Source organism: Macrosteles quadrilineatus, unplaced genomic scaffold, assembly GCF_028750875.1.
Source record: "Macrosteles quadrilineatus isolate MER2022 unplaced genomic scaffold, UCM_ALF_1.0 Scaffold_1__1_contigs__length_201487025, whole genome shotgun sequence".
In the NCBI taxonomy this organism is placed as follows: domain Eukaryota; kingdom Metazoa; phylum Arthropoda; class Insecta; order Hemiptera; family Cicadellidae; genus Macrosteles; species Macrosteles quadrilineatus.
In genome coordinates, this window is record NW_026542594.1 from 89,548,399 (window position 1) to 89,575,423 (window position 27,025).

At 35.3% G+C, this 27,025-nt stretch overlaps 1 protein-coding gene across 4 annotated transcripts in view; it reads left to right on the forward strand.

Annotated features, from left to right (window-relative positions):
* The window catches only part of LOC128986007 (transferrin-like), a 156,147-nt gene that overhangs the window by 82,085 nt on the left and 47,037 nt on the right, over window positions 1-27,025 (forward strand). For all 4 annotated transcript variants that reach the window (XM_054406190.1, XM_054406108.1, XM_054406278.1 and 1 more), the window contains 2 exons: window positions 22,411-22,550; window positions 22,914-23,044. In XM_054406190.1, coding sequence (XP_054262165.1) covers window positions 22,411-22,550; window positions 22,914-23,044 — 271 coding nt within the window. The remainder of the gene's footprint in view (window positions 1-22,410; window positions 22,551-22,913; window positions 23,045-27,025) is intronic.

Consider the following 27,025-nt stretch of genomic DNA (forward strand, 5'->3'; position numbering starts at 1 on the left):
CCAAATATCTGGCCGAAAGTAGTTTTTGATTACATTTCAATTGAATAATTTGTAACGAATCGAATTAAACCACGAATCGGACATACCATGATAATTAAACAGTAATAACAGTTAATTACTGTTAATTACTGGCTGTTAAACAGCGTCATACAGTCCGTATGTCAAAATGTATGTTTTAATAGGTGAGGAATCCGATTATGGTATTTTTAAACTTTCGAAAATGTATGGTTTAGGCTGTAGGCCCGTGGACTTTCCCCGAGGCTTCGGTTCTCACAGTGATGTACGTCCAGAGAATTGTAAATTAAAACTGATTTATATAAGTTCCTCGTTATTTTTACGATAGTACCTTACCTATTCGGTGAAGGTTTTTAGGGGTGTTCTTAAGTAAGAGAATAGGGATGACAGACACGGGGGCGTTCTTTAGAAGTGGTAGGTCCCGCTCCCGTCAACTTAAATATTTGAAGGGTTTGGTATTTTTTTTTTGGAGCAAATATAAGTATTAGTCAATTATATAAGGCAAGGACTATACAGATCTTAGCATACACAGCATATACAGCATATACAGACATTATTTTCTTCCGCGTTCTCTTCCCATTGCGATTACTTATATAGTTAAGTATTTTTTGTTTTACTTGCGATATCAGTAATGCTCCATATTTATTATGTTGCCAATTTATTGTTAATTTGTATTTTTCAAGTTTCTATGTTAGTTTTACCTGATATTCTCACAGCAATGGCCTTTTTCGAACAGAAACAAGTAATATTGGCACGGGCTTGGAAATATATTTCAAATCAGGCGAAAGTACTTGGAATCACACGATTAGCCGACATTTATGTTATAGAAAGGATTTCATGTGTTCTAAATAACAATCTCTCTAGACATCGCCAGAAGTTATTTTACCATCCATGCGATTCGGGCAACTTTGTCTAGCGATCCTTTAAGCTCGTGATACCCAACATCTGTTGACCGTTATTAAGTCACTGGTTTCGCGGTTGGTTAGTAAGTATTCCTTTGGTTAGTAATACATCATAAAACCCAAATACATTAAATAATCAATGCTCAATAGCATTCATAGGAATGCCCTTTTCCTTTGTATTGTATTTTGTAATTTGTTACTCTAGTATAGACTAGTTGTTTCCAGTTAATATTAACTATACAGTACCTATTTTAAAATCATTAAAAAATTTTAATTACCTTATAACTTCTCAATACAAAAAAAGGAAGAATTTTAAGCGCTTAACTTTTAACTAACCGTAAATAAAAATCTTAAGCTCAATACTGTTTTAATAAAGGTTTTAACAGAGTAGGCTTAGAATACTGACTGACAGACCAGTTAAAATGTTCATCTTACTTTTAAAATGTTGAATAAGAAACTCTTCACATACCATGTCTTTTTGTAAACACTCTAACGTCTTCAGCCAAATGGCCTTGGTTTCGTTGTTCTTTAACCATTATTTTTAGATCATCAAAAGCGCGGCATCTTGAAATTGTTACGTACAATTCCCCATGCTGTAAGCAGGGGATGCAGCTCTAGCAGATAAAGACCAACTTTTCGAGGACGAATTTTAGAGGAACACTCGTTTTCCAGCTGAACTTCAAGTAATAATTTCAAGACTTCATCATTCATAACTTTCGCCATTAATCTGGTTCTATTAACCAGTCCTTTTTTTGGATTTAATTTTCTTAGTAAAATTACAATTACACCTTTTTTGACATAACTTGCGAGGAGGTAAACCACTTGGTGCTAAAGTGTGAAGAAATTCATCAGGCACATGTATCTGGTCTCCCTCTTCTTGAATCAAAGTGTCCACTGAGTAGTAAAATCGGCTGTCATCATTTAGTTGCTCAACTATTTTATTATTTATTTCGTCACAAAGCCAAAACAATCACCTTTCCACCAAAAGGCTTTTCTTGGTCTTCTCTTCTGGCAATATATCGCAGTAATCTTTTTACAGACGATAAAGCTTACTAATATAGACATATGACCTTCATCCCATAGTATTTATTTACAATTCCTGATATAAATCTCCCTACCACTCTGAATGAAACTGCAAAAATAAACTATCCCATTTCATCAGTCATCCTTGTATTGGAAAGTCAACTGATAAATAAACAGGAAAAGTAAATATTTAAAGAGGTTATTTTTATAAAGACAGATGTTTTTTTTAGAAATGAATTATATGTTTGATAAACTTAACTAAATGTTCACTTATATTTAAAAATACAAGGTAGCTTTAAAGTCCGATGGGTCAAAGCACATTGAACTGAGCGTGACATCAATTATTCCATGACGTCTGCAGATAATTCCCTTTAATTTGACACAACAATCATCAAAATAGGTTGATAAATATAAGAGTTTTGCTATGCACAAGAAATTCCTTAACGAATTAGAATAATAGATGATTTGTTACAAGCCTATGTTACAATTAATATTTGTTTTATGTTTGTGTGCTACTATCAACAAAACATGCGATCCACCACTGAGCTTAAACATCGCATTCTATACTTCCTAACCTATCGTGAAGTTTGAAATTGGGAACACATTAGATCGGCATGTTGTGTTGATCGCAACTTGGGGTATATATGATTGCCCAAGTAAGTAATCCTAAAGTAGTTTTTTGACGTTTAACAAGAAAATACCTAAGTCACATAAGAGTGTAATATTAAGGACAATTTCGGAATGCATTCTCAAAAACTACCTGAAATGAAGACGAGCAATAAATAGCCGAAATGCATGAACAGCTACGTATGGCAATATTTTGAGATAGTTCTATCGTAAAAGAAGTCCTTGTAAGTACATTATAAGTTGTATGTACATAATTTAATATAATAGACCTTATAAGGTTTTGTGAAGACTGTTTGTGCGATTATATATAAACCAGAACTGTAGGTTCATCAAATGACATTACCAAGCAATCATAGAAAAAAACGATACAAAGGATACCGAATGTAAGTAATGTACAAATGTTTATTTGTGAAACTTCTTGTATGTGTTGATGGTTCTGAGACAAGTTGTATTATATAGATATAAAGTGCTGTTTTAATGTATTTCTTTAGCCTTTTAAAGTATTGCTACCTTGATTGGCTTTCACTCTTATGATCGCAATCCTAGTAACATAATAGGTACTCTATATTGCATCCTACACAGTTTACACAAAAGTACAGAATTTAATTATGACATTTAATATTATTAAACCAAATTGGAGTACAGGTAAAATAAGTATCGCAACGTAAACAATGTAAAGCGTAAGTATTTCATGACGGTTTGTTAAAAAATGTTCACTCAAATGTGTTAAAACTTTTGTAGCTTGAACTAACATTTCGGAATCCAGACAGATTGCAAAACTTGTACAGTACGGTATGACATAAATTAAATGTAACATGACTAAAAAATAAGATGGGACAACAACGATAATTAAATTGTAAATAGTTATGTAGTTGTTTCTAAAATTGGTTCTCGCTCTTCGGTAGTACCATCAAAAAAACCAACGTCAAAATAATAATGGTTTCGGACAATTGAGTAAGGCCTGGGAAGCATCTCAAATACGGGTTATTTATTTCACGTGATCAGTGAGGGTTGCGTGCGGCCGTGAGAGGTCAGCGCCCTTATATTTTTAGATTTAGATTTAGATTTGTTGTCATGAGAGCCGAAGCCCCCTGACTGCTTACCCGGTACCTATCCTACAGGACATACCCGGGCCCCATGATGTAGGCCGAAGCTTACGCATCAACCTTTAGCACATCATGGGCGGATGACTTAAGGTCATCAGGCTCGCCGGCTGCCGAAGCAGACCCTTCGGAAAGAGGGTTGCCCCTCAATCCTAACCAGGGATTCCGGCTGCTTGTTTAAGCGTCACTCCACCTGGGTTCCACTAGGTCGGAACCTAGAGGTCCATAGTAGAGCGCCCCGACGCATTTAGTGCAAGCAACACTCGGGACCTATCTCATCCCTGACAGGCAGAACCCGCCATCAATAGCCAGGAGGAAGGGGACCATCAGCACGCTGACGGGGGGAACCCCAACCTCCCATTTACACCGCTGCCCGATCGAGGCCTGACCCATTGCTGGGAACCAGAGATATCCAGAGCGATAGATCCCCAGATACCCCTGGCGGGCTCGGACCCAGCACCCGATCTACTTCGTTTGCCCGTCAGACCCAACATCACTGCCAGGCCATCAGGGTTTCCCAAAAGGAGGCAGGTATAGAAGTGGGACCCACCCGGATGAACCTATCCACCAGAGGTGGCGACACCCTTGACTCAATTGAGGTTCCGGGAAGAACCCCCCACACTCAAGATAACCATACCGTCCGTGCTCAGAGACAGGGATAGGTTTGCATAAGTACCTACAAACCGTTGCCCTCACACTGCGGAAAGTTACGTTGCCCTTGAGTGTCCCCGTGAGCTGCGGGTACTTGCCCGTTTTCACCTCCAGGAAAGGTTACTTCCAAAGTCGAGGATCTGCCCACTGAATGCTGGTCGCACACAACAAGCAGGCCGAAGCCCAAAGAACCACAGACACAGGTAGGTTAGAGATTATGATGTACTTCCATCTCTCCTAGAGCTAAACACCCCTCCGTCCTGGATAAAGGAATGTCACTGGGACCCGATGCCCAGTCGACCATGTCTGTGGCCAACTTGAAAATGCCGATACCAACACGGAGCATTTACCTCCCCTCTGGGGGCTAGGTATTTCACCTCCCAGGACGAGGCTACTTCCAAAGTCGAGGATATGCCTCACAAAATGTCAGTCGAACACAGCAGGTAGGACTCAGTCACAACCACAGTTACAGGTAGATGAGGAGAGGCGGAATTAACGGCATCACTGAGAGCTAAACACCCCCCCCACCCTGAATGGAGGGAATGTCACTGGAGGCTCCCCCTAAGGGGCTGGCGCTTACCAGTCGTCCATAACTGTGGTCTACCTGAAGTGCTGGGTCTGACACCGGGCAGTTACCTCCCCTCTGGGAGAGCTAGGGTCCGCGTGGTCGCCCAGGCCACGAACCCACGCAAGCGTGAGCCCCTGCGGTTCAGCGCCCTTATATACAAACAATGCAGGGGTGAGGAAAGAGAAAGTCCAGTCAGCTGCTTTGGAATGCAGTGGTCCTGTCTGTGGAAGGGCAGTGACGGCCATTATAAACACACCAAGCACTGATGGGTAGGAAGGGAGAATGTTTGTTTAGTGATTGATATATCATATCAAGTGTCAAAATATTGTCTTCACTTGATGTTGATGTTCATTATCTGACAAGTTTAAGGTCATTTGTTTTTGTTGTAGTAGTGTAAAAATGTGACAATGTTTGATTACAACACAAGTACCAGGAGAGCTTACTCGAGGTGGCAGGTTATTTCATATGTAGCGATGCATATTTGGCTAAATACACTCTCGCCAATTCAGTGAATACAAAAAGACTATTTAAATGCCTATCGTATTTCGTATTCGTATTTCAGGAGAAGACCTCTTGTTCATCTTTACATGCAAACACTACGTAAAATATCTTCTGGGCCGTGACGGACAGACAGACAGAAATTGAGAAAAAACATTAAAAGTTTTTTAATGTATAAACGCAAAAATAACAGAAAATATGTCATTCTGAACAGTGTACAGACAAAACTCTAATTTTATTTGCAGATATTTTATATACAGCACCATTTGATTAACTGTATTTTTTCACTTCTATAACAGATTTCGTTTCTCATGACGCTTGATGAACGACTTATACACCTAATAACAACTTACTTAAATAGGCAATCCTAACGAACTACTGTTGCAGTAAACTTAACTGTTACACATGTTTGAAATTTACAACATCTTGCATAATTACAATACTTTGTGCCTGTTGGCTACTATGAATCGTTTGGATTAATTTAAGATATTAAACTTTTTTGATATAGGCCTACACAAGGTAAATTGACCTCCATGTTACCCAAAATTATACACAGGTCCTATATATATATACTAGTGTACATGTTGCTCAAATTCAAGCAATTGCAAAGTATTACAGGGGTTATTTCAAAACCAATAACAGTCATATTTAAAAAAGTTAAACTCAAAGTTTAAAAAGAGTTTAAAAAGAGTCAACTCAAATATTACCATTGTGTAACTCAGACCCTGATTACCTAAATCCCTGATCTTCGTTATTGATAAACCTAAAGCATTCCGGCTGGTTTTCTCCTTCTCAAAATGCCTCGCTGTACAGGCAACACATGTCATTGATAGAGGGTCAAATTGAGAACGAAAAGTCTTTTAGGGGTAGTGTTAGCTCGCATTCGTAACCTAATAGTTGAGATTGTCCAGGGTCAGGTGCTGACGTGTACGCCTCCTTTCTATGTTTCGTTGTTGTCGCGTCGGAGGCATTTAAAAGAAAAAAACAACAAATAAACAAATTATAGCTACCCAAAACAACGATAAATGCACAAATTTAAGTTACAATCATGCTAACACGATCCGTCATAGCGACACAAAGCAACGATAAATATATAAATTCAAGATACAACCATACTAACACGGTCCGTTTTCGTTTTGGGGGTTATGTTGACACAAACTCAAATAGTAAATAAATTTACTCAATGCGTTTCATTGAATCGAAAAATAAATAACAGCAATTAAATTATACAGCTGATCAAAATGTAAACAATTATGTTCTTCATAAGGATAACATGGGAACTTTCAAAGCCACTGGGGCAGAACCCAAGGGACTTTGTAAAAAATGTAAGGCCAGTTGGCAAATCTACGCGACACGCTCTTTCCAATGAGATGTCAATGGATAGAATCGGTTAAGAAATGGCGGAGGAGTTCAACCGACAAAGTTTCATGTAGCGTATTAATTATATATATATATATATACACCATATTACCACACTACAAATGTAATTCTACAATATACGGAACGTAGTTTTATCCAAACAAACGATCACAACCCCCTAATGATATTGTTATTTGATTCAATAGTCAATGCACATAAGCGAGTCTTATCTTTCAAAGCAGATTAAATAATACAAAGGCAGAGGAATGCGCGAGAACGAGGTCACTTCATGGTTGCTATAGAAACGACGAAACTATCCATTAGAATTGCGCGCCAAAGTCAACTAAACTCCAGACTGTATAAACACGCCGAGTGTGTAGTGTTCGACGGAGCTAGGCTACTTTCAGTTGGCAAGACTGGCTTCTAGCCTCGAGCGACGTGGTTCAACCACGAGAAGCGCCTCAAACTCCTGGGTAATCCCCGGTTAGCTCCTCCCACTCTGCCCCCTATCCCCACCTAAAAGACGAGCAAGTGGTAAGTCGGTCGGGTCGATTGACGACAAGTTGGTTTCTCGTATATAATAATTTAGTTTTACAGGCCGGTCAACTGGAATGACGATGAAATAACTTGTCGACGTACTGGTTTTCAGTATTTATCTATTTAATTAAAAAAGACGGTCTAGTGGCCAGACGACCAAGTATCTTGTCGGTCTACTGGTAGGCTCCCACTTAAATAGGGAATCTATCTTACATTTTTAGGAAGTATTTTAGTAATTATCCAGTCAGGCTAATGGAAATTTATTTTTTGACCTATTAACAATAGTTTTCCCTTATTAGTATTAAAATTTAAAGCCCACTCAATATATTTTCACTACTACGTAACTACTTACATGGTGGGCCTACTTCCCGGTGTAATTATTTTTTCAGTGAATATTAGGAAATTCAACCTTAAAATCCGGACTAAATGCGGCTGAGGCACAGCCGGAATTTGTGGGGACTTTTGCCATTTTCATCAGCTAGGCTTACTGTGCTTATATTAACTGTGCAAAATTTCAATTTAGTCCGGATTTTAAGGTTCAATTTCCTAATATTTACCGACAAAAAAAAATATACCGGAAGTAAATATGTACTAATAAGTTTTGAGTAGTTACATAGTAGTGACAAGATAGTAAGTGGGCTTTGAATCATAATACTAATAAGAAAAAATGATTGTTAATATGATCAAGAAATGAATATACATTTGCTTGACTGGATTTTTACTAAAATATATATCCTAAAAATGTAAGATATATTCCCTATTTAAATAACTTTAAATTTAATTAGTACTAGGTTTACTGCTATAGGGAGGGTACTAAAGTGAGTATTTATGTTAAATATTAATAGCTTAGTATAAAATAAATAAATTTGCCAAGTTTGATCAAAATCTATATCTATACTATTATATAAAAATCTAATGGTGTCTGTCTGTATGTGTATTACTAATAGGTGCAAAAAATACTGAACCAACTGGGCTTAAATTTTGCAAAAATATATCTACCATACCAAGGACCATTATAGGACTATTCACATTTCGATACCGACCGTAGGCTTTGCCCCTTTGGCTTTAAAAGTTCTGAGATGAAGATTTTAAAAGTAAATATTGATTGGTCTCCATGGCTGCAATGAGAACACTAACAATTTTTGTTTACATTTGCTTTGACATTTTAATGTAAACAAAAAGAACTGCTAAATTGCATATTTGATAATTTCAGACAGCTGATACAAAGAAATTAAATACAGTATAATGTTTTCCATAACTATGAGGTAGGTTTATTTTAATCTAACGTTTTATCATGGATTATTTGTTCTAAAACTATATCAATGATTATAGAAAAAAAAGATTCTATAACAGTTGCTGTATCAACTCCGGATCTGCTTTGGATTTTTTAAAGCGTCTAAGTTATGAAAATAATGTTATTGATATGTTTTCATGGAAACAGTATGAAAATTACAATGTATAGCTGTTTTGTATGAATTTGAAGGCTACTTTAAAACATTTGAACTGCTAAATATGTGTTAGATTAACATAACTTGCACATCACATTGTTTTTTATATGTATATTTAGGTAAATTGAGTTATTGTGTTTTGCTAAACCTATGCTTAAATTAAACTAAAGAATATCATCGATTACTAAATTGTATGTCCTTGATTTCTGTTTTACAGTTACTTTATTTGATAAATTTATTATTTGTGTTTTGCCACACCACTGATTAAATTAAACCAAGGAAAATATCATAAAACTAAGCAGTACACAGTGTTATTTTGTTTCTAAAATCAATGAAATATCTGTAACTATGTTTACTTAATGGTACTGTGAAAATTTAAAGGCAATGGACAATGAAACTGATTAAAAGAACTGATTTGTATATTAAGTTGTTTGTTGATATTTTTGTAGAGTAGAATCAGAGATGCAATGAAACATATACTGTATTTGCTATTACATTTTTTAGTCCTTGATGCTTTGATAATCATATTAGTTTTGTCTGCTGTCTTTAATGCTAAATTATTTGTTTAACATTTTTTATAGTATAGATATAGTTTCTTTAATATTTCAAAATACCGTATTGATAAGGCACAACAATATTTCAAAAGTTTATAACTGCTGACTTAGTTTTGCTAATGATTTATCGTGAGTGAAGAAACTGAAGAAGGAAGAATTTGTGATTTAATATGAAGAAGAGGGAAATTTAAAAACATGTTCATTTAAATTTAATAATTAGTATTTGTGCAACTTCAAATTTGAAATTTAAAATATCAATAATAAATAAAAAGATATGTAATCAAGGGAGATGAAGGTAAATCATGTATGTCGAAGTTTTATTCAATGATTTGGTCAGTTTTTCTCATATCAGCCTACACAAGATTGAAATTGAAAATAATCAAAACCAAAATGTTGGTATCCACTACTTACCAGGTTTAAAAGTCATAACTTAAACGTTTCTATTAAGGCCATAAAAGTTGAATTTTGTTTCTAAAAGCGTTGGCGGATGTGTAACTATTATATGCAACAGATGTAAAGATTGAAATGTTTCTATTTTTGTGTCCTCTTCCCGTTGCAGAGCATGGGTTCAACAGCTAGTATATCCATAAATAAGCAAACTGTAACAATTTTATTTTCCTCCATAAGAATAGCATGGGAATTTGAAATTTAATACTAACTTTTATTACTTATCTCAATAACCGTTAGAGATAGAGCAAACCTTCAAATATAAAAAAGATGTATTTTTAAACGTTCTTTAATTTTTGTATTTACGAAAATTCTCTAATACCAATAGTTTGTGAAATATTGTCAAAAAAGTGAAAATTGGCCGCCATTTTCCTAGATGGCGGCTGAAGCACAGCCGGGATTTATGGGGACTTTTGATATTTTATTTATTTAGGCTTACTTACCAACTGTGCAAAGTTTCCACTTAGTCCAAATTTGTTACGTCGATTTTCCTAATATTCTTCCACTAATTGTAATTTCTTGACGAAACTACAAATTAAGAATATGTGATGTGGAAAGCGAATAGGGACCTCTTGTCGGAATTTTCGATTTTGAGTTATTTACATATTTGAATTCCTTATGAAATTCTGAATCACTTGGTGCAAGTCCCATGCATCTGGGATTTTTTTTGTTAAAGTTATAGGACTTTGAAATGTTGTTATTGAAAAGAGTCATTTTGAGAAAAACACTTTTGAAAATTTCAAGTACACATTTTTTTTCGTATTTAAGAAGAGATTTTGGTATCAAAAGAAAGCTTATAATGTCCTCTTTGGAGGCAAAACCAATTTTTGTCTTAACTCTCGGTAATTTTCATTTAAATAATTGTTTTATAGAAGCATGTCGTAAAAAGATTTCAGAAAAGGGACTTCTTGTCGGCCCTATGTTATTTCTCCATAAGATAAGAAAAGGTACCTCTTGTCGGGACCGCAAAATTTGTGAGATATTTTGTTCTCCGTACACTGAACTTTGTTGTAGTTCTCTAAATTTCCTCTAGAATGCAGGACAATTCATTTTTTGGACAAAAATCTGTTTATAAAGTGAATATTAGAAATGGGACCTCTCGTCATTATGGCAAAATAACATTGAGCGACAAGAGGTACCTTTTCTCAGACCGTGCAGAGGCTAACAAAATGATTTATTTCGACCTTTTATGTCTCCAATTCGATATTTTAACCGATACTGTCCTGTTCTATAATAAATGAGGTATAACAATCGATAAAAACCCGAATTTCGATATTTTTGACCTTAATTACTTATATCGGCTGTACTGAAAATTTTGCATCGCCGACAAGAGGTCCCTTTCCGCTTTCCACATCACATATTTTGATTTGGAAGTAACTATGAAATCAAAATTTCACTATTTCAGGATCATGTCATTGCCATATCTCTCAATTTACAATGTCTGAGTATGTTATATAGGTAACCTTAAAAAAAAAGTTAAGGCTCTGAAATTTGGGTAACACAGGCCCTGTTCGGATTTAAAGATTTTATAATTAAATATTTAGATATAAGTTAGCCTTCACTACATAAAAGCATACGCAAGCACTAAAATATAGTCTCAGCTATCTAAAAAAAAAAACTATAACAATCACACACACCAAATTATAACCTACTTGTGTACATGTTGCTCAAAATCGAGCAATTGCAAAGAAGTAAAGTGGTTATTTAAAAACAAATAACTTATTTAAAAACGAATAAAAGTCATAATTTCCCATGAGTTTAAAATACTCAACTCATAGATTACGTACCTAACAGTTCCATATAATCAACATTTCTTGTAAATATTTTATCAATTTTCAAAAGCTGATCTGGTTGTTCAGTGTATTCTACAAATTAATGTTTCCCACTTATAGCCCACATTAGGTTGTCCATGTTGATCTTCGTCAATGATAATGTAGTCTGCATGGTACCACCCATTGTCACCAGGACGTTTACAAATTTGAGTCATTTTTTTATAGCGATAACATTTTGTTTACATTCCTTAAAAACTACCTGATTTTCTGCATAACCTCTCTGTCACAATTTTATTTGCTTCAATTGGCATTAATTTACCTAGTTATTGTTATAACATAAATTATATTTACCTGAAAAAATTGTGAATTGAAAGGCCTAATGTTGTTCTGATGGTTTTGTGTTTCTCTTGTGAATAATAATGTGAATAATGTGAATCCTTCAATGAAAGTTTTACTAAGGTTTCTTGGATGTTGTCATATTCTTTTAAAATCACTTGACTTTATGAAAACACATATTTAATGTCCTTGCCGTGCCAGTTTAATTCAACTTTAGAGGGGTTTCCTCAACTAAACATCATAAAGTTAAGTCCATGTCTACAGAATAGTAGCACTTCGGCTAACATCCTTGTTCATTGTTTGTGGGAATCTTCATATTGTAGGTGTTCTTCATTATATAGGTTGATAACGATAGTAATAAAAAAAAATCCATTTCTCCTACTTGGTGGCGTTTTATGACTTTCCTATGTTTCCATAGTTAACAAATCAGTTCTTTCAATGATTGCTCAAGAAATAAAGTACTACGAGAGCACGCCCCGTGGTCGAAAAATCGACCAAAAGTATGTTTTGTACAAACTTCTCTATTTTCACCCCACACTGTAAATAAAACATGTGATTGGAATGTCTTCCATTTGTTTTGATTTTATGTTTATATTGTGTTGTTATTTCGTCATCACCATAACAACCCATAAGACCCATGTTAATTTTTTAAAATTTCAAATTCATTTTTTGTGCTTATTTTTGAGCCTATTTTAATTTATAAAGGGATTCTGCACACCTACAGGAAAATAGCTTTCTAACAGTATGCGTAGATTTTCCCTACGATGCACACGAGCTGAGAAAAAAGGTTTTAAAGAAACATGCTTGCCTATTAATATATAGATAGATGTCAATTCATTTTTCTTACTTGTAAAATATATAAAATTGTCCAGGCTTTCTCGATTTTTTACATTGTAAATATGTACGAATCTAAATTGAAATAGTAAATATTTAATTTCAACAAAATCAGTAAATGTACCCAATGCATTTCATTGAATTGAAAAATAAATAACAGCAATTAAATTATACAGCTGATCAAAATGTAAACAATTATGTTCTTCATAAAAATAACATGGGAACTTTCAAAGCCACTGGGCCAGAGCCCAAGGGACTTTTTCAAAAATGTAAGGCCAGTTTGCAAATCTACGCGACACGCTCTTTCCAATGAGACGTCGATGGATAAAATCGGTTAAGAAATGGCAAAGGAGTTCAACCGACAAACTTAATGTTCGCGTATTAATTATATGGATTGATTTTCTTCTAAGAGATTTTTTTTCATTGTGCAAATAACTGTTTTGCTAAATTCGAATCAATTTTTTATTTATATATATTTTTAGCTATTACATAAAACTAATACAGTGCCGGTAACTAATTTTCTTTGAATTTATTCTTCCTAATGTCAATGGTACAAAGCATGGCGCCTTTGAAGATATCAGACGATGTCGTGCAAGAGATAATCTAAAAGTAGTTGCAATACTGCCTCATCACTTGAAAGAATGACTTCATATCCTCCAATTTAAAAGAAATGCCGCAATGACACTTAACTTACATCATAACCAGATTTGACATGTTAACATAAATTTAAACTATTACTTATTATTTACTTTATCTCAAGTTTTACTGTATTTTAATGTTCTCTAAAGTCCCGATTATCTGAATCACTCCTGGAGTTCGGATCCGGATAGAGCAATATCCTGGTAATCTGAATGTGTAACAGGATACATGTCCACTTCGGGTAGACTACTTATTATTCAAAATGACACCTGCAATATTAGGGTTACAATCATTCACAAAATTTTTTATATTGCAAAACTAACTGCTTGAATCATGTTAGCATGATTTATGATATGATAGGTCTATGTTATTATAAAGGTTGGGGGTACAATACCTGTTTTAAGATTTTCTAAACCAGTCACTTAGTTGCAAATGTTAAAATAAGCTTTCCTTTTTTAATGTTTAATAATAAGCTTTTTTAGCTTCATTTGTTTAATTATTTGTTGAGCAAATGCATGTTGGAATTTAAAAAGAGTAATTGCTGTACATCTTTTGACCTCAGGCGGGATCTACGTTCTGTAATAAAATTTCCTGCTCGAGAAAATAGCCTCTCACACGGTACTGATAACAACAGCCTTATAATGATTCAGATCGTTTCCGAAGTTATCGTTGCTCTGATAGTGTTGCGGCAACGGCAGTGCATGTTTTCGTTTTTGTTGTCTGCGCGGCTTTCCTGCAACATGGTGTAGAGAGATACGTTATTAGAATAACAGGGAGTTCTCCGCAACGTGTTGCCGCGATAATGTTGCCGCGGCCGCAACAGTGTTATTCATCCTGTTATGTTAAATAACACCCATCTCCTCAACATGGCTTATCTTATTGTTTGAAATCTAGCTTATCATCCTTTTTACACACCATGAAGTGGCTTATAAACAGTTAAGACATAGTGATGTCATCCCCAATCTTCTCTTTATCGGGTGTGGCATTGAAACAAAACCCTACTGGCTGTAATCCTGTGTTTGGCATTTGGAAACATAAATGTTAAACCATTGTTGGTTCACATCTATCTACCCAACATATTTTTTATGTCTGCTTGGTGGTGATAACATAACCAAAATAATTCCCAACTGGTGGGAGGAAACCAACTCCCTGTTCTTAGTGGCACTGGTCACAAGAGCAGAAGAGACAGTCAATGTTTAAACAGTTTTGTATTGTGTACGACTGGTTAACCAACCGCAAAGGGTTAATCATTGCAACAAATTTTATTTTTGTGACTGGAACTCCCCTTACGTTGTACAAACAATATGGACGATAAATGTGAAGTTGGAAAAAGTTCATTCAAAGTTAGAGAGAATCTAGATTTCATCTTTGGCTTTGCATATTTTTATAGGATTAACATTGTAGTAGTTATTTGATAAATAATAAACAAAACAACGGACTACTGTAAACATATTTTTTTTAGTTAGATACAATGTAAAGGTATTGTTATCACCATGCTCGGGTTATACTGGATTTTGAGCAACTGTATAGGTCTACTCATTGTGGTGCAGTGATTAGATAAGCACGGAGGAGGAGCCCCAGTGAGTTTCACCTGCGTCTTCACTCAACAGCTGATAACAGTCTGATAGTGGACTGTAGCTCTCTCAGTGTCAATCATGGCCTTCTATGTTAAGTTTGTTTATTTTTTTGTTTTATTAGCAATTCTTCAAGTTAAATCTCAAAATTTGTGTGAGTATACCCAACCTCATTTGGGATTAACTAACAGATAGGCTACATAATTAATAATCTCTTCACTTTAGAACAATATTAATAAATCTAAATCTCTAGCATACGAGTACAAATAAATCTATCCCTAACACTCATGGGTCTATTGTGTCAGGACTTAAGAGCTGCAATTCTTTTTTAGTAATTTTAAAATTTGAAGTATTATTAAGGTAAACATTTAGGTAAAGTTTTTAAAGAGACAATTAGTTACATCTTTTCAGCTCATTAGAAGGTAATTATTTTCTATGTACCTGTTTGATTCCAATATAAAATTATGGATAAAACTACAGTGTTTTTACGACAAATACCAGTAATTTACTCAAAGACACTATTTCACCATGGATGTACTATTATCGTAGTCTCCTACCCAATCAATCTGTATTATCTAGTAGTTTTGACTATGAAATGAACTCATCATTCCATTCCCAAAGGTTGTATAAAGTTTTAGAACAAGAATGGGCGTACTTGAACAAAACGTCCAACAGTGGGTGTTGGTTATATCAATCAATGTCAATCACTGATTTTTGCCCACCACCTTTAAATCAAGCCAAACTGATAGATTGATTTGTAACAAGCAGTGTTTTATCAAATTATGTAGGTACCATACTTACTTATTATTGTATCTCCATTCATCATTTAAAATATCACAGCATCAAAAGCTACGAGAGAGACTGCTAACTTTGACAGTTGCAATCTGTTTGACTGCTTTATGTTTAGTTATTAATCTGTTTAGATGGTTCATATTGATGGGGAGTCTATCCTAGCACATAAAAATCAATGCAAAATATGCCATCATAAGCTATTTACAAATTTTACAACACGTTAAGCAGAATGAAAATCAAAATATTGTGATTTGCAGATAGATTATGTGTGACAAAAAGAGTCAATCTCCAGGGCAGATGTCTGGCAGTAACCAGGGGAGACAGCCAAGTGGAATGTGTCCAAGTCAGTGATAGGTAACATAAAACTGCCTCAGACATTGAGTCTTAGCTCTTTCACTTGGTAAACAACCTAATGAATGACATAAATATAGGATAAACAACAATATTTTTATAATTATTGTTATAGAGAATACGATCTATTGTCAATAATACTAATCTTTATAACAGCATATGGTAAATACTTAAAATACCCCTGCAAAGAAACTTGCAAACTTGGTGAATTCCCATGTGCCTGATGCAATTTCACTAAAATATTTCCTAAAAAATATCAGATTTAAACAAGTAATTAGATTTGCAGTAATTATGTTAGTTACACAAAAACAATTTAAGTTAATTAAACATGTAATTAGGTTGTCTGCTATTACCTGTAATTGTACAACAACACTTCAATATACAAAATTGTTTGTTTTTTTTTACTCTATTTTTATTTTTTTAGTGTGAAATATGTAAAAAACCACATTTTACCCCATAAATCCCCGTTCCCATAGTCTGATCATGCTGATTCGCATATTTGTTTCAAAAATGTAGTTTTAGATGTTTGTACCAGATTCTTCCTAAATCGGACCAGTTTTACTCAAGTTATTTTGCTAACTGACACACACACGAGGGGTATACCCAAAAGACCTGGATTTTTAAAAGTACATATATTTAAAATTTACTTAGACTTTAACATTATCATCTTCAAAATACTCTCCATTGGAAGCTATGCATTTGTGCCAACAGTTTTTTTCACTGTTCTAAACAATTCAAGTCATCTTTTGAGGTGGCTGCCAGTTCCTACCTAGTTTTTTCTTGACATCTTCAATGGTGTCAAATAGTTGTCTTTTCAAACCTCTTTTCATGTATAGACACAGAAGTCACACAGAGTCAGGTGAATAGTTATGATTTTATGTGGGGTAGCACAATCATCTCTTTTTAGCTAAAATCGAGCAAACTATGTTTGCAGGTGTATATTGTCATGGTAGAAGAACCAGTCTCCTGTCTGCCACAGATCGGGCACAACACTTTTGTGCAGTTATCATTAGACTTCCAAATAGAAACTAGCAGAGTACCCGTCCTTCGTACGGGGTTGGCATATGAGTATAAAATGCTTATTGCTGTTATACTCAAGCTTTCCGTTTGCAGTGGGGGAGGACAAAATAACAGTTTGATGAAATTTGCTTCTTTAAATTTACGGTTTACTATAGTATTACACATCTACCATTTCCATAATGTTCTACCACTTCACCTAAACAATAGAGAACAATAAATAATTATAAAAAATTTGCATAATATCACAAATTATTCATGAAATTAAAAACATAAACATAACTGTAAATAAACAATCCTACTTTGAAAGTTCTCGTTGCATATCACAGGTTTTTGTTGCTGCTTATAGTTCAAACTAGATAACCTGTTGATCAAAATCGAGCAAAACTGCAACTTGTAAAATAATGAAGAACAAAAAACATAAACAGCAAAACCTCATTCATAGAGTCTTTCTAAAGTAATTTCTATGACTGATTATAGAAATGTGAAAAATATTATGTTGTAAAAAATTATAAAAGTAATCTACGGTACAATATTTAAATATAGATCCGTTCTCATACTGCTTTGTTTATCTCTTATGTACTGAAGGCGGGTGCCCTCTATGAGAACGTAGATGTCAACCACACACTGTAAAGTGAGCTTTTCAGACCTAGCAAGCTAAATCCCTCTCTTGACGCCAACCAGTACGACACGTACTAACTATAGCACTGTTAAATTATTTGTACGATATGTTCTGTTTTAGGCGTGTTTAAATTAGGTGCCCCAACCAAAGTCTCCGGTTTTGGAACACAAGAGTGGATTTAATGACGTATCTAGAACGGATTCACGTTTAACACTACTTGGATCTTGATAGGTACTCTCGATTTCCTGGAGAAGATAGCGTAAAATGCCATCTTGAGTGTTACAGACAGACAGAAAGATAGACAGACAGACAGAAATAGAGATAAGACTAGTTTCTGCTTCTTTAATGTATAAAATGTAATAATAACCTAAAAATATATAATTCTGAGCAATGTAGGCTACATACAAAACTTTAATTTTTATTTATATAGATTTAATATCAAACTATTAGAAGTGGATACAAAATGTACTTATGAATATGTAAATCTGACAACATGTGCTTAAAAACAGGAAATGACAAAGCATGACATGAAAAGTTCAACGGTTTGTGTGATCCACTATATAAATAATTATTACGATAACACAATAAAATATATAAATTTACTTACCTGGATGTCCAACACTAACACTTTAGGGATTCAATTACAAATGAACACAGATGAGGGTGAGCTTTTGTAAAACGCGAACAAATTGAATTTTGGCACAACGACGGCGTGAAATTTCGAATGCGGTCTGTGTTAGTTGGTAACAGATGAAACGATTTTTCCAAACTTGATTTAATTTCAAACGCGTTGCAATTATACCCCTGCGGGATATATGCTTAACGGTTTTTTTGGCCAATTAACACCGCGAAATAGGAATGATTTACACGACTCGATTAAAAACTCACCCTACGGAAAGAAAGACTGGATACACACTGATCGAGAATGATGCCGCCTGGCTTGGAACTGCCCTCTCCAATTTGTAGGGGATTGTGGGTACGTCGCCTATGTCTAATCAGCTGATCCTGGTTTTGTGCGCGTTTCGAATTTGATGCTTATTTTACATCAAATTCTGTAAAACTTTTTCCTCTTAATACAATTACACCGCACAGTGATATTCCACCTCAAATGGCATCTTGTGTTGGCGAAGGTTATACATGTTTAACGATTAGAAGTGATGACAACGATGTCTCTACTTTGCTTGTTCACTATTACAAACATTGTGCACCTACTTGTACCGTCTTAATGGAAGGAAATGGCTCACAGCGTCAAGTTATTGATATTGGAATGACAGTTCAGAAACACTCTCTATAGTATAGGGAAACCAAACGTTGTGAGAGTTCTTCAAAGAGGATTGAAGTTATCAAAATTAGGGCTAATGGGAGCTGACATGCATGATATAATAGATGAATGTACAAAATGTACAGCATCATGCTGTGGGGCTTCCGATATAAGGTACAGAAATTGGCTAAAAAAATGGGAACTGAAAAGAAAAACAATACCATAAAACTCTGCACCTTACCGCCTACTGAGGCCAAACATGAAGAAAATCCACCACAACAACTGTCAAAAGCATTTGGCTGGATAGAAGACTTTGCCAATAATAGCCCGATTCCTGTAACCATACCAATCGGAGTTAATCCGGCCCCACCAAAGATACTTCAAATCGTACGCTGTGGTTGTGCAAAATAAGATCTTTGCTGTGATGGAAGGTGCAGCTATGTATTAACATGTACACGATTTTGTAATTGCTGCGGCAAATAAACTTGTCGTAATCCGTGGACAAAGTTCGTACCTACTGAACCTGATGAAATTGTGGATGATGTAAGTGATTGGGAGATTAACAATAATTAGTTCATGATTGTAAATGGTTTTCTGCCTTTCCTTTTCTGTTTTGGTCTTGATAACCATTGTTTACTATAATCCTAATTACTTTGTTACAAATACAACTTAAATATGTAAATACATTAATTTAATTGAAATAAAAATGTAATTTTCAATTTGCCAATGATATCTTATTATCTTTTAAAGCAAAAATCTATACGCGAACATGAAGTTTGTCGGTTGAACTCCTCCGCCATTTCTCCATTTCTCCATTTCTTAACCGATTTTATCGAATGACGTCTCATTGGAAAGAGCGTGTCACGTAGATTTGCTAACTGGCCTTATATTTCTGCCCCAGTGGCTTTGAAAGTTCCCATGTTATCCTTATAAAGAACATAATTGTTTACATTATGATCAGCTGTATAATTTAATTGCTGTTATTTATTTTCCAATTCAATGAAATGCATTGAGTAGGTACATTTATTTACTAGGCTATTTGAGTTTGTCTAAACATAACCCCCAAGACGGATCGTGTTAGTACGGTTGTATCTTAAATTTGTGTATTTATTGTTGTCTTGTGTCGCTATGACGGATCGTGTTAGCATGATTGTAACGTAAATTTGTGAATTTATTTATCGTTGTTTTGTGTAGCTATGACGGATTGTGTTAGCATGATTGTAACTTAAATTTGTGCATTTATCGTTGTTTTGTGTAGCTATAATTTGTTTATTTGTTGTTTTTTCTTTTAAATGCCTCCGACACGACAACAACGAAACATGGACAGGAGGCGTAATCGTGATAACGACCGCAGCTACAGAACAGTGGCTTAACTCATCACAGTCAGCACCTGACCCTGGACAACCTCAACTATTAGGTTACAAATGCGCCTTAACACTACCCCAAAACGAGAACACAATTTTTGTTCTCAATTGGCCCTCTATCAATGGCCTGTGTTGCCTGTACAGCGAGGCATTTTGAGAAGGAGAAAACCGGCCGGAATGCTTTAGGTTTATCAAAAACTAAGATAAACATGGACAACCTTATATGGCTATAAGTCAGGAAATGTTTGTAGAAAACATTAAAAGGCAATACCAGGTTATGAAACATGATACAATATTTACAGGAAATGTTGATTACTGTTATATACTTTAAATACTTTTAAATAGTTTAAATACTTTTTTATGAAATGGCGACCATACATAGTAGGTATTTTAAGCCAAGTATGAATGGAGATGAGTGTAGGATGAGTGGTGCGATCTTGTAGTCTTGTTAGTGGCTAAGGCCGACATTCCTTAGACACAGCTGTTAATTAATAGCCCATACAGCTAAGGGCAACTAAGGGACCTACAGTTCATAGTGGAATCCGAACCACATTTCTTTGCCTTGGTATATACGAATTGGTCTAATTATCAGGATAGTACTGCGGGTAGTCGTAGCACTCACTCGTGCAGACGTTAATCCACACCAGGGAGTATCGCATCCACAGTGCATGCCTATAAATATCCACAATTCGTGACCTCCTAGTAGCTGGATTACAGAAAGACGCCACCCGTCCCAGTCATATAATAATATGATAATATAATAACACCGTCACGAGATAAATACATCGTGAGTATCTCCACACACCGGTAATCTTGTGAGTTGACTCATTTAAACTCATTGTAAATATGACTGTTATTCGTTTTTAAATAACTCCTGTAATACTTTGCAATTGCTCGAATTCGAGCAACATGTACACTAGTATATATTATTTTATTACCAAGATAATCCACTATTGGTATTCTCAGACCCTTGAAACATAAAGTTAAACACAAAAATGATTAACCTGTCTCTTTTATAGGCAAAGATATAGCCTATAATATACAGTTTGGTGGCTATCTTGAATATTTCAATTTGCTCAAGGGTGACAAAGTGGCACCCTGCAGTTTTTCATTATGTAGGTCTTGAAGAAACAGAAAACAATACAAAACATTGGGTGGATCTTACTTTCAGGTTTGGGTTAAAATGCCTTTTAGCAACTAGACAACATTTTGACAAAAATGTTGTGTCAGTACGGAGCTGCTGTTTCAAAGCTTGACAAGTTTACATTGCTGATTTCTTTGATTGTCATCCAGAGCCTGAGGAACAAACTTGGCAGCAACCCTTTTAATTCCCAAATATAGGGATGCTTTCCAGAAGTAGGTAAAGCTTGGATGGACAGGCTGTGCATAAACTTTTATAAAGTATATTCCAAGGAGTACCAAACGATAGACGGGAAATATCAAGTTATGAAATGCATCCTCAGACTGGGATCTAAATTTGGAAGAGGCAGGTGATAGAAGAGAATCCTCATAAAAGTTTCAGTGGTCACGGGTGTAAGATAAGGTACGGTAAGTACATAAGTAGTACAGTATGCAATTGGAGGTGGCATATCTACTCAAAACCAGCGTGAATCGGTCGCCAATCTCACTTCAAGATTTTTCAAATCGACACAAATGCTGTTTTATGGTAAAATTATCGGATTTAAAATACCATCGCCATATTATAGATCTATATTCGAATGGAATAAATAGGTGGTCACGTTACATTTGTTCATAAGGTGATCTTCCCCATTAAAACTTCCGGAATTTGTGTCTATACGTGTAAACTAGATGTTCTGAATTATTCCATTTTAGTTGACAACTCGATTTCCGTACGTAGGACGGGCCACCAGCTCGTCATACTTAAAACTATTACTTCTTTAAATTGTAAAATATCTCATCATTTTAATTTATGAAAACTTTAGGCTCTACATAAAAATAATTATTCCTTATAAGTATACTGGGATAGTAGAAAGTCCTTAAAATCAATTTCATCGTTGTGTTAGTGTAAAACTATTTGGTAATTAACATGAGGAATGTAGTGCTCTAAAAAGCAGAGGGGCAAAAGAATTTCAAAATGTTCTATTTCATGTATTAGTGTGGACTGTGCACTGAAGATACAACAGGGATTGGCAGAATTTGGTGTATTTACTGCTGAAGAAGCTCTCCTAGCATCAAACTTCATAGACAAGAGTGCCCAAGTTATTGCGGATATTAGACATGTAGAAAGGATTACAGGTACTGTGAACATGAATAGTCGCATAGTTAATATTTTCAATTTAGTAGGTGGTAGCTTTACAATAAAATATTCTTTCAACTATCAAATAAAACATATAAATAACCCCTTCGCAGAAAATCTCAAACCCTGCCGGGTTAGAGTCATCTGTTAAACAATCTGTTTTTGATAACTGATCAGTAGTCAAAAACGTTTTGTATCATGTTTAAATGTTTATTTATTTTTATATGTTAAACATGACACTCTTTATATAAAGAAAGAAAACTTCTTTGTACCACCTGATGTTGGCTCCAACGTTTTTGTTTTTAATATTATTTGGCAATCCGGAGGCTAACATCTACCTCACTATGTTGTTTTTCATACAGATCCTTATGCGTTCCAAGCAGTGGCTGTGGTCAAGAGCACTTACGGAGGAACACTCAGCAGTCTGAGAGGCTCAAACTTCTGTCATCCTGGGTTTGCTCCTGGGGGTCTCTGGACGGATTCAGTACTCAAGGTAAATGATCCATCGAGAGTCAAATGATGGAATCAGAATGTAAGATACAGCTTGTGCTAGATATTGGAGTAAAAAAAGTGCTCACCTGGTAAACTGGAGATATTTAATATCAGCTTAAGAAGTGATTGGCAGGATTTGAACCCAGAACCTCGGGGATCAAAGTCCCATGCTCTACCTCTATAGTCAAACAACCTGAAGAAAGCACTTCCCAGGTGGGGTGAAGACGCTGTACTATCCTTGAAGTAAACGTTTGGTCTTCACTCTACCACTCACCTGGCACTACTCTACTTAGTGGGGCTGTGTGCACAGAAAATTATTGTCAGGGGTGTGAGGAAAATAAGTCTCAGGTAGTTGGCAATTCGGTGGCAAAACCAATGCTTTTGGAAAGGCATTTTCCTGCCATAGTTGACCCTTTTCTCTAATTCCCCGCAGTGGGCACAAGTACCTTTTCGGGTTGGTTGACTGTAGACCAGCTTCCAGCTTGCTCCCTCACTATGAATGATTAGCAATACAATAAACACTAACATTAGGCAAAGGTTCATACCGTTTACTAACTATACTAATTTATGAATCTATATTTATGAGGAAAAATCAGAGTGCAGACCTCCATAACGAGGGAACGCTGAGTGGTCATGTAAGGGGATGAGTGTTATTGGCGGAGGGAGCGTGAGAAATGGATTCAAATTGCAAAAAGACAGATTTTTGTTCCAGATCTTGATTTTGTAAAGAAAAAAAAGAAAATTACTCTGACTTATATTTAAAGCTAGTAGACGTCGTCCTGACCTAAGGTGGTTTTATGTCAAATGTTCGTTCATTTTCAAGATGAGCTCGTTCACATGGCTCAATCACGTCCTGATTGAAGTTCCTTCGCTACGCTCACTCACCTTTAGGTTGGAGCTCGTTCGCTGCGCTCACTCGCCTTCAGGTTAGCTCGTTCGCTACGCTCACTAACCTTTTGGTTGCAAATTAGCTGTTGTCATAAATTAAAAAAAAATAATGCTGCACCCTGTTGGTAAACCTATTAACTTTTTAATACTATTGAACATCACAGAATGTAACTGATTATTTGAACCAGCTGTTAAGATTCTTTAATTCCATTTAAATATGAGCACTCATAAAGTTAACATGGGAAACTCCAGAGCCACTGGGGCGGAGCCTTTTTGACGGATCTGCCCTTTACTTCACACAAACCATCCTTAAATAATGCTTAATAATGTCTGAAAGTTTCATTACAATCTGTCAAGCGGTTTCGGAGTCCATAAAGGACAAAAAAACAAACAAACAAATAAACATACAAACAAACATACATTGGATGTTATATATAGATATACTACTCTCTTTGCAATACGTTCAAATGACTTTTAAATGAAAGATTCTTTACAAATCTTGGTTGCCCCTGGGTTGGAAGAACAAATGAATAAAATAAACAACAGAGCGTTGGCAGTAGATACTTGATGTTAAATAAAAATTGAGTGGGCCCTGTAGAATAAAATTATTTCCAGAGATCCTTAGGGGACATCCCTGGTACTGTTTAAAGTTCTTCCAGTGCTGAAAACAATCTTAAATATACACTGACTCTACTTTTCACACTATCACACTAATTTTAGTGTTGCACTTCAATGTGAATCTTTTGTAGTGGCTTCTTACTTGCTATCATTACCCAAATCTATTTAATGAAATTGTATAATACCAAAAATGAAATGCTAAGGTTATTAAGAGTTCTGAAAATATATAACAATTCGATTTATTGTACAATACTTTTATCAACAGAGCAACAATGCGATTTTTTTACAATCCTATATTCTAATACGAGCAATGTTTACTTGTATGTATGTATGTATGCTTGCTTGCTTGCTTGCAGAAAGATCTCGAAAACGGCTCCGACAATTTTCTTCAAATGTTGTAAATAGTTTATTTTTGGCCTAAAAACAAGTTTACTGCCGTTAGAACTGCCAACAAAAATCTAATTACGTCGAAAAATAAAACTGAAAGTAACATTTTTTTACATTAGTCTTATGGGTTGCTAAGTAACCATGTTGGTTGAATTAAATAACAAGGAAAAAGTAAACAAAAGACTTGTTAGTTGTAACACATGTGTTCGTAAAGGCATCTACCCACAGTATACTATAAATTACATATAAAAGCAAAAACATCACTTGTTACTATTGAGCAATGATTATACTGAAGCTTACTCGATACATTGTAGTAAAGGCTAACAATTAGCAGTGCGGAGTGTGGGATCTGTTATGACGATTAGATTAAGGTAGATTTCCCATCCTTATGGAACAGCTGAAGCCAATTTTATTGTAAGTTCTGTCCGGTTTTCTGTAGATGTCGTGCTTTGTTTACATTCTGTTTCCTGTTATTTCAGTAATTTAAAACCTCGTTTAACCAAATAATACTAGTTAATCTTTACTTTACTTAATCTTTATCGTTGGCTATATAACCAAACGGTGAGACACAAATAATGAGAAACTAACCCTAAAATAATAGAAACAAACTCTAAACAAAACACGACATCTACAGAAGACCAGACAGAACTAGCAATAAAAGTGGCTTCAACTGTTCCATAAGATGTTCCATGAAATTGACATTCCCTTTTGTAGATTGACCAAAGCAGCCAAAAGCTCTAAAGTTATAGGGCTTAAACTGTACAATATACTACCTCATCATGTCAAGAATATTGAATCCTTTGCTAATTTTAAAACTGTTGTAACAAATGGTCTTCTAAAGCACCCACTTTATTCTGTTAATGAGTTTTTGCATTTGAGTGCTACTGATTTTATAGATTTTAAGTAACATGCATTGTTATTCAACAATTTTTATTTTATGATATTTATTCTCAATTGACAACTGTGATCTCTTCTGTGATATAGGCTATGTTTTACATGTATGTTACATAAGGTCTACTGTGATAATGTTCATGACTCTGTTACATTTTCTAGTGTATAGTTTTCTTTGACAATGTCTATTGCACAACCGTGTCTAATGACAATAAAGGATTCTTATTCTTATTCTTATTCTTAAGGATGGTAAGGTATCTGCAATCCTAAAATGCTATGGGAATGTAAGGAAACAGGTTTGCGACGTAGGAAGTGGTGAAGGAAGTAGTCAATGCGTGCTCTCCTGAGTGCGGGAACTGTAAATGACGCTTAGATTAAAGTATCTGCAATTCTAAAATTCTATGGGAAGGAAAGGAAACAGTTCCGTGACGCAGGAAGAGGAATTGGTGAAGGAAGTAGTATAGGTTAGCGGTCCGGAGTGTGGGAACTGTTTATGATGATTACATTAAGGTATCTACAATCCTAAAATGCTATGGGAAGGGAGGGAAACAGGTACGTGACGTAGTAAGTGGTGAAGGAAGTAGTCAAGGTGAGCAGTCCGGGGTGTGGGAACTGTTTATGAGGATTAGATTAAGGTATCTGCAATCTTAAAATGCAATGGGAAGGGAGGGAAACAGGTCCGCGACATAGGAAGAGGTGAAGGAAGTAGTAAAGGCGAGTAGTGTGGAGTCTGGGAACTGGAAACCAATTAACTGTAACAGTTAGATTTATGTATCTGGAATTGAAATAGTGAAATGCTATGAGAAGGGATGGAAACATGTCCAAGACATAGGAAATGGTGAAATAAGTAGTAAATGCTAGCAGTGCGGAGTGTGGGAAATGTTTGTGGCAATTAGGTTAATGTATTTAAAATACTAAAATGTTATGGAAAGAGATGAAAACAGGTCCACGACGTAGGAAGTACAGTAGACTCCCTCTTATCCGGACTCCTCGGGACCGAGGCCAGTCCGTTTAACGGGGTTTCCGGTTAAACCGACGTCCCCAAAATCTCATTAAAAAGTACCGTTTAAATGCATACTCTAAACAGTATTTGACTTAAAATTAGGAGAGCATTATTGTATTTAGACACGTAATCACTGGTCTCAAATCTTTTCCATGAGAACAGTCGTTTCAGTACCGCCCACTTCCTGGCGATCTA